The 10,589-nt window shown below is 33.8% G+C and overlaps 2 protein-coding genes, 1 long non-coding RNA gene and 1 other non-coding gene across 6 annotated transcripts; 2 read left to right on the top strand and 2 right to left on the bottom strand.

The window, feature by feature from the left end:
- Positions 1-783: 783 nt before the first annotated feature.
- On the bottom strand, positions 784-3,706 carry LOC107898684 (60S ribosomal protein L3-2). The gene is made up of 5 exons (XM_016824202.2): positions 3,590-3,706; positions 2,361-2,466; positions 2,087-2,197; positions 1,291-2,005; positions 784-1,185 (listed from the first exon to the last, which is right to left on the bottom strand). Exons 2-5 carry the CDS (start codon positions 2,443-2,445, stop codon positions 927-929), a joined length of 1,170 nt encoding a protein of 389 aa, XP_016679691.1. The 5' UTR covers positions 2,446-2,466; positions 3,590-3,706; the 3' UTR covers positions 784-926.
- A 2,341-nt stretch (positions 3,707-6,047) lies between these two features.
- Positions 6,048-8,553, top strand: LOC107898685 (probable sodium/metabolite cotransporter BASS1, chloroplastic). 3 transcript variants are annotated; one of them, XM_016824203.2, is made up of 7 exons: positions 6,048-6,628; positions 6,790-6,930; positions 7,284-7,487; positions 7,623-7,744; positions 7,846-8,007; positions 8,098-8,158; positions 8,244-8,553. In XM_016824203.2, the coding sequence occupies exons 1-7, from the start codon at positions 6,230-6,232 to the stop codon at positions 8,418-8,420; spliced, it is 1,266 nt and encodes a 421-aa protein (XP_016679692.2). In that variant the 5' UTR covers positions 6,048-6,229; the 3' UTR covers positions 8,421-8,553. The 3 variants fall into 3 exon arrangements, with proteins under 3 accessions (XP_016679692.2, XP_016679694.2, XP_040946956.1); XM_016824205.2 differs by having other exon boundaries at positions 6,056-6,628; positions 7,284-7,439; XM_041091022.1 differs by having other exon boundaries at positions 6,056-6,628; positions 7,846-7,886; positions 8,097-8,158.
- Positions 8,554-8,737: 184 nt separating this feature from the next.
- TRNAK-UUU (transfer RNA lysine (anticodon UUU)) lies at positions 8,738-8,810 on the top strand. Its single transcript has one exon. It is a non-coding gene; the product is annotated as a tRNA-Lys (tRNA).
- Positions 8,811-9,144: 334 nt separating this feature from the next.
- On the bottom strand, positions 9,145-10,256 carry LOC107898333 (uncharacterized). Its single transcript, XR_001684368.2, has 2 exons — positions 9,615-10,256; positions 9,145-9,372 (listed from the first exon to the last, which is right to left on the bottom strand). It is a non-coding gene; the product is annotated as an uncharacterized lncRNA (long non-coding RNA).
- Positions 10,257-10,589: the final 333 nt, after the last annotated feature.

Genomic DNA, 10,589 nt, shown 5'->3' with positions numbered 1-10,589 from the left:
ATCAATTGACCTGGGAACTAAAACAGTTGAACTAATTTTTTAATATTTTTATCAAACCAGCAAGCTATCGATTTGCTGGTTCAATTGACCTGTCCAATTCAATTAACTAAGACATTAAAAAAATAATTCATAGGTCAACCAATCTAATGGTTTTCTCCGGACCAATACCGTTGTTGATTTCAATCTATAAATCCAACTAGTTCGATCTATTTCAAGTTTTTATAATTTTTTTTTATAATTTTTACAAGTTTATATCGATTTTAATACTATTAATAATTTTTAGAATTTCAATTTGTTTTTATAGAATTTTAAAAATTTTAAAAAAATTATTAATTTTATAATTCTTTATAACATAATAGAATTTTATATTTTATAATACTTATAATATTTTATATTTTTATTATTTTTTTAAGTTTATATCAATTTTTATATTTTTAATAATATTTATTTATTGTATAATTTTTATGATATTTTAAAAAGAATTATAATATTTATGATTTTTATTATTTTCATGAAGAATACTAAATATCAATGAGAAACTATTAATAGAGAAACTTAATTAATTATTTCAATTAACAGCAAATTAATATAGACCTAAATGATTTTTTTACATTTTTAAAAGCGCCTACTTAACTTTTGCAAGTGGATTTCTCGGCATGGTTACTTCAAAGGATGAAAATGCTTGACTCAGAATATTGTTTAAACCAGCTGCTAACTTGTTATAATGAACCGACAAGCAAAAAGAGGTAGAACACTTTTAATACTACTATAAAATCCCATCCATGGCCATAAAAACACATTAATCGATATAATAAAAGATAATTGTCCAAAACTCATCATGGTTTAAACGAAAAACAAAATTCAAAGTTGTGGGCAATCAGAAAATGGAACAAACAATCCCTCCATAAAAAACCATCCCTATGCGGTCAAGCTTTAAGCTTCCCATAGAACTTGGCCTTTTCTTGTGTTGTCTGGAAACGACCATGACCGAACTTAGATGAAGTATCAATGAACTTGAGCTTGATCTCTTCAAGTGCAACCCTTGATGTTTGATTCAACAGTGATTGCCTTAATGTCACAACACGTTTCTTCGGTCCAACACAACCCCCTTTAATCATCAAATAATCTTCTTTCACCACTCCATAATGGGGGAATCCACCAATTGGTGTAATATCCTTCTCAGTCCTGCAAATACAATGAGGGCAATCAACAATTTAAAACCAACTACCGGTTTAAGTCAGTTTCAAGCACAAGCTAACGAATTCAATCATTTCAAGTTCAAATCTTTACCTGTCATAGTCAGTCATGGCAGCATGTGATTCATTGCCAGCCTTCCCAAGCTTGTAGATCTTCTTGTTCATCTCAGTGCGGTGATGGTAACCATTTTGACCAGCTCGGGCAACGGTAAACGAAACCCTAGCCGGATGCCATGCACCAATACAAGCAACCTTACGAAGACCACGATGAGTCTTTCGTGGGAGACGAGTGACACCCCATCTGGTTACAACACCCTCGTACCCTTTACCTTTGGTAACTCCGATAATATCAATCATCTCATCTTTCTGGAACACGGCATCAATTGGAATTTGTTTCTCAAAGAAACCGTAAGCAAAGTCAACTTTCTGAGCAATTGTTCCACCATTGACTTGAATCTCCATCAAATGAGCCTTCTTTTGCTTCAAACCCTTCATTTTCCTTATCTGAGTGTGAGCCAAAACACGAATCACAGTGCAATATTTCTTCAGTTTTTCAAGCTGTGACTGGATATCTTTTTTACCATCTTCGGATTCAAACTTCTTGGAATACTTGGTGAAAGCTTTCTTCTTAGACTTGCACCAGTGCTTATAGAACCTTCGCTTCACCTCCTCACTCAAATGCTGAGCCCATACAGTGCCTAAAGTACGAAGACCACGCGGTGTTTTGACATATCCAACAACTCCAACAACAACCATAGGCGGTGTCTCGATAATGGTAACTGCTTCGCAAGTTTCCTTCTTGTGAAGCTCTAAAAGACAAAAAAAAAACATAAATCCATGGAGAAAAATAACACAAAAATTAATCAATCATAAGCATTAAAAAAACATACTCGATCCAGGCTTTTCAACTTCCCTCACAATATGGGTCATTCCAGCTTTATAACCCAAGAACGCAGTTAATCTGCATGGCTTAGTAGGATCATCTTTGGGGAAAGCCTTCACTGAAAACCATAAAAATAGTAACATAGATTAGCAATTACAAACTCAGGTATAAGTCACAAATTAAAACACAACTAAAAAAAGCTAATTAATTTGATCTAACAACTACAGCAACAAAATTAACATTGTTAAACAATTAAGAGGGAAAAGTGGGGGAAAATGAACCTTTTCCTCGATGTCGAGAGGCTCTTTTCCTCGGGAGAAACCCCAATGAACCATGCCTCGGATGCTCGAACTTACGATGAGACATGCTTACTCACTAACAAGAAAGCTGCAAAATTCAACTAAACTCAATTTGTTTCGTAACTTAAGCTATAAGTCACAAATGTGAGCAAACCTCCATATACAAAATTATTTGAAGTCGATATACATGTTCATGAAATAATCACATTAAAAGTAAAAACATAAACCCAAATAACAAATTGGGTATTTCAAGATTTCAACAATTACCCAAACATAAAATAGAAAACGGAAATCCATTTAACCTAAAACTGAATTAACTCAAACATAAATATACATGTAGACTAAAACTATACAATCCAAAACTAAACTTGGTCCTGCCCTATTTGACCATAAAGTCGACAACCGGAAACCATTTAACCTAATCCCGAATTGATCCAAATACAAAATGACTAAGACATGAGCTTCAAATCCGAATCAGCTGGTCATAAAACAACCAAAACCCAAATTAAAAAACAATCCAAATCCCAAATTGGCAAAACCCAAAATAAACGAAAATTTTAAAACTTAATTTGATTCAATCTACATTGATCTTACTCAAAATCAACCCAAACTGACTAATTGTTAGATCTATGAAGATGCAAAGGAGATTGCAACAAAATTCAAGCTAACAAGTAAATAGATAGATGGATCTGCTAGAAGTGGAACATTGGGTTAATTAAAATTGTATTGATTAAGCTAAATCAAAATCGTTATTGAAATTTTGAAACATAACAGATTCATTTTGAAGCATCATAAAATGATTAAAAACGATTTTCAGAAATAATTCAATAAAAGAAGTGTAAAATAAAAGAAAAAAGAGTTGAATCTTGATGTTGAAACATATGAAGAACAACAGATCTAGCGAACTGAATGGAAATGGATCCCCCAAAGACCAAAGGCCTATGGCGTAAACTTAACTTACGCCAATTCTCGGGCTCCTTCGGTATTTCTTTCCAAAAAAACCCCTTTTTCTTAGGATTTTTGGCAAAAAAAGAGCCCTAATCGAGACTCCAGCCTTGATTTCTCCAATCATGAGGGAAAATCCAATTCACATACAATCGCAGAAACTGAAGCTTACATCAATATGTTTTCACACCCCAAGTTTTTAAAAAAAGAGAAAAATTAACAAAAATTATCAGCAAATAAACTAAGAAAAACTTGAAAGCTAATACCTTGAGATCTGAAAGAAAATATTGATTGAAAAAAAAATGAAAAGAAGGTCGAGAGCGGCAAGAGTGACCTTCCTTTCTTTAGCTAGGTTTTTATATTATAGAAGATAAGGATTCAACGGCTAGGATTTAACTTTATTACGTTAATAGATGCCGTCGGATTACATACTAGGGTTTTGAACTTTGAAGTGTGGCGGCGCATAATTTGCAGTACAGTGGTTGCTAATTGGGCTTTTTTGAGCCCATCAAAACTGGGCATAGATTGCCCAGCAACTTGAACCCGAAGGTGTTTAAATTTATATACAACTCTTTTCTATATAATAAAGGTAAAAAAATAATTTCATAAAATGAAAAGTTTGATTAGGCTCGTGAACTATTTGAATAGAGTATTATGGTGTTCAAACTTGATTCAATTGCTAGTTTGAGTTGCACAAGCTCACTCGATAATTACCAAATTGAATTCGAATTTTTTTCAAGTCGAATTTGAATAATTTGCGAGCATATGGATCTTATTTCTTGAGAATGGGGTAATTTATAATAATTTTAAATTATAAATTAATACGTGATAATTTCTTTTTTCAAATTCATCCTTATCTGTGGATGGAAAAAGCAAAACAACGGTAAAGGTCCAATTTAGCTCAACTCTAAATTTAATTAAAATCTGATGTAACTATCAGATGTTAAAATATCTGAATTTAATTTTTACATTACTATATATATACTTAACCCGAAATGATTTGAACCTGTGAACTACATTTGTTTACCCCCACACTCTAAGCTTGAAAATCTGCTACTTTCATGGACATTGTTCTATTATTACTTTAGCTTGAAATTTGCAACTTTCATGGTCATTGTTCATTTGCTTCATGCATAAAAAAGCCACGTACTATAATTCCAAACACAATTTAAAACAAAACAACAACAAAAAACCAGACATAATCATGTCCAAATCCAATGAACAACAAGCTTTCCCACACCAACAACAATGCCAAAACAATGAAATGTTACAAGGGTTACCTGTAAACACCAGCCCTTATGTTAACTACAAAGATATGGAAGACTATAAGCAAAAGGGCTATGGTACTGAAGGACACCAGCAAGTTCAACAGAAGAAGTCGGCGAGTGGCAGCACCGATGCCCCCACACTTGTCGAGCCTCATGCACCCAATAGTTGTAAGGCCGGTCGTCCTTCCCGCAACTAGGTTGTTGGGTTGTCTAGCCCTTTTTATCTTTTTGAGGTGGTGGGCATTGGTTATGAATAGTATATATATAAAGTTTGTGTGTGTTTTGGCAATAAATATATGCAACTTGATACTTACTTTCTTGTAGTTTCAAGTAAATTGTAATTAATTAATATATATAGTAGTATTTGATTTTTATTAATGTGGATTAATTTGGTATCATTTAGTTTAGGGTGCCATTAAGGAAGAAAAAAAAAGTAATAAAAAGTATTAAATGTGTTAATAAAGGGTGGATAGCTTGAAAATCTTTATTTGATTTTATCATAAAAAAAATTAAGGACGATTTATACTTCTAAAAAATTCGAGCTTAAAATGAATTGAATTTGAAAACAATCTTAAACTCGAAATGATCCAAAACTAAAATCTAATTTGATTTGGTATTGGTTGACCGATCTAAAATGAACTCAACTCATACATTCCATTAATTTTCTTCATTTCTTTAAAACAAAGTTTAAGTTATGATTTATCTTTATAGTTGTACTATATTTAACTTACAATTTTAATCCTTTTGTTTTAGTTTCGCATTACTTAACCATAACACTTTATACTTAACTCGATTGATGAGTTCAAGTTACAAGATGTCATATTCGTTGTCGGAGCAACCACAACCAATTACAACAAAATTTAACCATTCTTGCATGATGTTAAGTATTCCACTAACCTAAGGTCGAATTAAGATCAAATTGTAAGATTTTTAAATTATTGGGTTTACATCACGACTTTAGAGGTTCTAAGTTGCGACATAACTCACTGACTTCCCTCATCACGGCACCATGGGTATCACATCACAACTTTATCAAACAATGAGTGTCGTCACAACTTCAAAAGCTTAAGGTCGAGATGTCACTTTTTATCAATTTAAGTCACGACACTGGGGACTTGTTTATCTCGACGATACACATATTTGCACATTAACCTTTTACAAAAATTGAAAACCACAAAATTTCTACTAAAAATATATGATTATTAAAATAGTTATTTTCAGCAAATGGTCATTTTAACAAAAATTCAACGCAACCTCGTGATTCATTCACTAACAAAATTTGGTTATAATATCAGTGTTTTTTATTAAAGCATAATATTAATAATACAAGGACCAAATTATCTCAAATTAAAACATTTGACGAACTAAATCCTCAAATTAAATATAGTACAGGGATCAAAAATAGAATTCGACAAATTTTAAATGAGGGAAAATGAATGAGCAGAATCTCTGAAAATCTGGACATGGCACGCGAGACAATAATTGGCCTAGATCTGCCACTTGGATTTTATGTCTTTAGCGTGTCACTTCCATGGCTTCCCTGTCTCTGTATCTCTTCTACAAGATTTCCCTTTCTCTTTGATAGTTTCAGCTTCCATTAAAGGTGAAAGCAAAGAAATTTGACACAGCTTCTTCACCATGTCCTTCACTTTAACTCACAGACTCTTCCTTTCACCACCACAACGAACCCATCTCAGATTCACCTTCAAACCCCACACATTAAAACCCATAGTTTCTTCACCATCAAAACCCAGTTACCGTCCCATAGTCAGTTCTCTCAGTCATAATTCTGAACACTTATCGGTCACTCAAGCAAAACCCAGATGGGAGAACATGTTATCCACTGCTGCTAGCTTGTACCCTTTGTATGTGACTGTTGGTGGCGTTGTGGCTTGTTTTAAACCATCTGCTTTTGCTTGGTTCGTGGAGAGAGGACCTTCTTCATATAGCTTCTCGCTTGGGTTGATTATGTTGGCTATGGGTCTCACTTTAGAACTCAAGGACTTGCTCAATTTGTTCACCCAAAGACCTCTTTCTGTGAGTTTTTTTTTTCCCACTTGTAATTTGAATTTTTCAAAAATGGGTTACTCTTCAAATTTCAATTTGAGTTGATTTTGCTTGAATTTGGGCTTGCCTATAAAGTGATTTTGCTTGAGTTTTTGCCTATGAACAGTTCTTTTTTCACCTACTTTGATCAGATTCTATTTGGATGTGTTGCTCAGTACACAATTATGCCAACTTTTGCTATGATTATTAGCAAAACTTTGGGGCTTTCACCATCTCTTTCTGTTGGTTTGATTTTGCTAGGTTGTTGTCCTGGTGGTGCTGCATCCACTGTGGTAAGGGTTTCCTTTCGCATTTCAAGTCCTTTTTTCTGCATAAACTTTGCATTTTGAGGATGCTTTTTCTTGTTGGTATAGACATTGATTCGGTAAAAGTACCATGGAGACCCTAAGTCAGATTGTATTTTGTCTCTCTACTCAAAAAATTGCAAAGTAATCTCAGTTACAAATGGATGAAATTTTAACATAAGGATTAAGGACCAATTTGCTCTTCGAGGATTATTTTTCCCATTTTATGATGGGTAAAATACAATCTAACTTCGAGTATTCGGGCTTCAATGGTATTTTTACCCATTTGATTCGTTTATTCAAAGTTACCCTTATTTTTATTTGCTGAAAAAATGTTGCAGGTGACCTTTATTGCACGAGGAGACGTTTCGTTATCGACGGTGATGACGGTTTGCACTACTCTTGGTGCAGTGATCCTTACACCTCTTTTGACTATGGTTCTAGCAGGAACATATGTTTCTATTGATGCTATTGGACTTTCCATCAGCACCCTGCAGGTTTCGCCAATTCTATGCTTTGCCTCATGCGATCTTCGACTTGGAGACGTATGCCATTGCCATATGTTTATCATTCGATCATGTTTTGTCTATGTCGATGTGGCTCTGCCTCATGCGATCTTCAACATGTCAAGATGTATGCCATTGCCATATGTTTTATCATTTGATTATGTTTTGTTCCAGGTGGTAGTGGCTCCGGTTTTGATCGGTTCTTACCTACAAAGCACATTTCCTTTGGTGGTGAAAATGATTACACCATTTGCTCCTTTATTTGCCGTTTTACTTTCATCGCTACTTGCATGCAGGTTATTCGGTCATCGAAATTTATCTATTGGATACTCACTGGTTTTAGTTTTTACCTTCCATTGATTCCCTCTAACTTTCGGTTTCTGGGATTCCTTGCCAGTGTTTTCTCGGGAAATGTCGTCCGTTTTAATTCCTCAATAGGTAATGCATCATTGGTTTCCGATGCCTCTTTAGTCTCACGCCTCCAATCATTATTATCTGGAGGCGTCGGTGCCGTAATACTTTCCGTGATGTTGCTACATTTTACTGGTTTCTTTGTAGGGTGAGAATCACTAACTTGCTCCTCGTTTTTATTACACTCGGTACAAACTTCCAACGAAACTAAGGAACGACTCGACTTCACCATTTGCAGGTACATATCAGCAACCATTTGTAGATTCCGAGAAGCAGAGCGGCGAGCAATATCAATCGAGGTATGCATCTCCGAGCTTTATACCAAATCCGTTATGAACTTTTCGTATATTGCATGACATGTGTTTGATGAAATCTCCCACTCAGGTTGGCATGCAAAATTCTTCATTAGGAGTGGTGTTGGCAACAACTCATTTCACTTCTCCAGTTGTAGCGTTACCGCCTGCCATGTCGGCAGTGATTATGAATATAATGGGTAGCAGCTTAGGCTTCTTTTGGAGACAGATCAGTGGTTCAAAACAGGAACTTGAAGATCAAGAGTGAGGTTAACTTGAAAAGTGAAACTCACCCCTTTTTTTTCATTCTTCTTCTTCATCATTTTGTATGTAGTCATCAAAGTCAATGTTGTGTGTATTTTACATTGAAAGGGAAATATCAATAACATGTTTTGCATTAATTAGAATGGCAGTGACAGCGATGAATGATTAACCTTTATTCTCACTTACCAATTTTCAAAAAAAATTTAAACAAATATGTGACATATCTACCGGAGACGAGACTGCAAGTCTGTAATTACGGTATGAGAACTATTCAACAATTGTTTTGAAATTATTATCAAATTTAAGGAGACCACTGCAGCAGCCGTCTTAGCTCAGCCGGTAGAGCGCGTGGCTTTTAACCACGTGGTCGTGCGTTCGATTCCCACAGACGGCGCTATTTGTTTAATTTTTCATAAGCACGTGCACTTTTTTTTACATCGCGAATATAATTTTTATGCACACGTGCAATTCTTTTTTACAACACATGAAGTTACTATTTTTAGACAAAGACAAAGGTTCAAATTTATTTTTTCTTCTGTAAACTTAAAAAATGTATATATAATGTTTGTTCTTACCAAATATGTGTATAGAGATAATTTCATCGATTGCGTTCATTTCATAAGTCAACTTTATATTTAATTTTTTTAAAATATAATTTTAATATGGAGTTTTCTTTTTACTGACTTGATCTCTTTTTGACGTGTTATAGAAAAATGACAATAACATGATAAAAAAATTATAATGCAATTAATATTTTTAATATGATATGTACAAGCCCAAATATGCCTGGGCCCAAACCAATAAACAGGCCCAATTAACAGCCCAAAACCTAAATTAACCTAGCCCAAACATTAAAATTTCAGAAACCCTAACAGCATTTGCCCGCAGCCGCCGCACATCCCAACAGTAGCCCCGCGCACGTCGCGCACGTTTGCCTCGACGTTGACTGGCCGTACCTGCAGCAACAAACAACCAACGACAACAGCAAAATAACGAAAAATAGGGGATTTGTATTTTTTTTATATTTTTCGTTATTATTTTCGGCTATAAAAGGCCAATATTTTCAGTGTAAAACTGGGTGGGGGATTATCATTCTTTTATTTTTTTTCATATATACATATATCTTATTTTTTCTATATAGTTTCTTTTTATTTTTATTTATTTTTGTTTAAAATATAAAGAAAAGGGACGAACATACCTTTTTTCGTAGGAATCGCTGAGTTGGCGCCCCTCTCCCTCGCGATCGGAGACCGGGGTGTCGACGGAGGCCGTGGTATGCCTCGATTGGCGGCGGCGGCATAAAAGAGGAACCCTAGCAGAGCTTCTCTGTTATTTTTTTTGAATCAAAGAGGAAAATGAATTTTTTTAAGGAAAATTTGACATTTATAAGGGTTATGAAACGACGTCGTTTAGGGCTTGCTTCAATGGCCTCAAAACGACGTCGTATAGGCAGAAACTCGACGACCCGACCCGTTTTCTCAGGATCCGCTTCTTTTTCTTTTAGTGGTCTATTTGTGCGTTTGGTCCCTCGATTTTTAAAAACGTGTCTAAATCAATTTCTTTGTTTCATTTAAATTTGGGCCGCATGCTTTATTTTTGTTATATTTTAGTCCTTTAAAAACGCAGTGCTTGCGGAGTTTGGGTTAATTTCCTTTTGGATCCCCCTCCTGTTGCGTGCGTTTTGATTTGGTCCTTCCTTGTGTTTTCTATCTTTAAATGCGACCCTTAAACTCTGTTTACTTTTCAATTAGATCCTTAATCGATTTTTTGTAGTTCTTTGGCATTGTATTATTATTGTTATATTATTTACTATCATTATTATTATATTTTCTATACATATACATACGCATATTTTATATATATATATATAATATATATTTTATATATATTTAATATATATACAGTTTAAGCTTTTATAAATACATGCATATATTTTATTCATACGTTTTTTAATTTCTTTTTATATATATAGTTTTTATTTTTAAACTTCCATATACTTTATATTTCATATATATATTTATACATTTTTTATTTTGTAAATATATACATATATACATACTTTTATTTTTTATCTTATTTTCATAATTTTGTGTACATATATATATACATATTTTAATACACGCATAGTTTATATATATATATATATTTCCTTCTTTGTTTTCGTAGTTCTTAT

The sequence above is a fragment of the Gossypium hirsutum genome, chromosome D04 (assembly GCF_007990345.1).
Source record: "Gossypium hirsutum isolate 1008001.06 chromosome D04, Gossypium_hirsutum_v2.1, whole genome shotgun sequence".
In the NCBI taxonomy this organism is placed as follows: Eukaryota; Viridiplantae; Streptophyta; class Magnoliopsida; order Malvales; family Malvaceae; genus Gossypium; species Gossypium hirsutum.
Note: the sequence above shows the minus strand (reverse complement) of the source record. Positions and strands in the feature narration are given on the sequence as shown.

Excerpts from the sequence above, each read along its gene's own strand:
- LOC107898685 (XM_016824203.2), top strand. The coding sequence starts at position 6,230 with ATGTCCTTCACTTTAACTCACAGACTCTTCCTTTCACCACCACAACGA. Across the intron at positions 7,745-7,845 it reads TCATCGCTACTTGCATGCAG|TGTTTTCTCGGGAAATGTCG; the intron begins GTTATTCGGTCA and ends ATTCCTTGCCAG. Across the intron at positions 8,159-8,243 it reads GGCGAGCAATATCAATCGAG|GTTGGCATGCAAAATTCTTC; the intron begins GTATGCATCTCC and ends TCTCCCACTCAG.
- LOC107898684 (XM_016824202.2), bottom strand. The coding sequence starts at position 2,445 with ATGTCTCATCGTAAGTTCGAGCATCCGAGGCATGGTTCATTGGGGTTT. Across the intron at positions 2,006-2,086 it reads AGTTGAAAAGCCTGGATCGA|AGCTTCACAAGAAGGAAACT; the intron begins GTATGTTTTTTT and ends TTTGTCTTTTAG. Across the intron at positions 1,186-1,290 it reads GCCATGACTGACTATGACAG|GACTGAGAAGGATATTACAC; the intron begins GTAAAGATTTGA and ends TTGTATTTGCAG.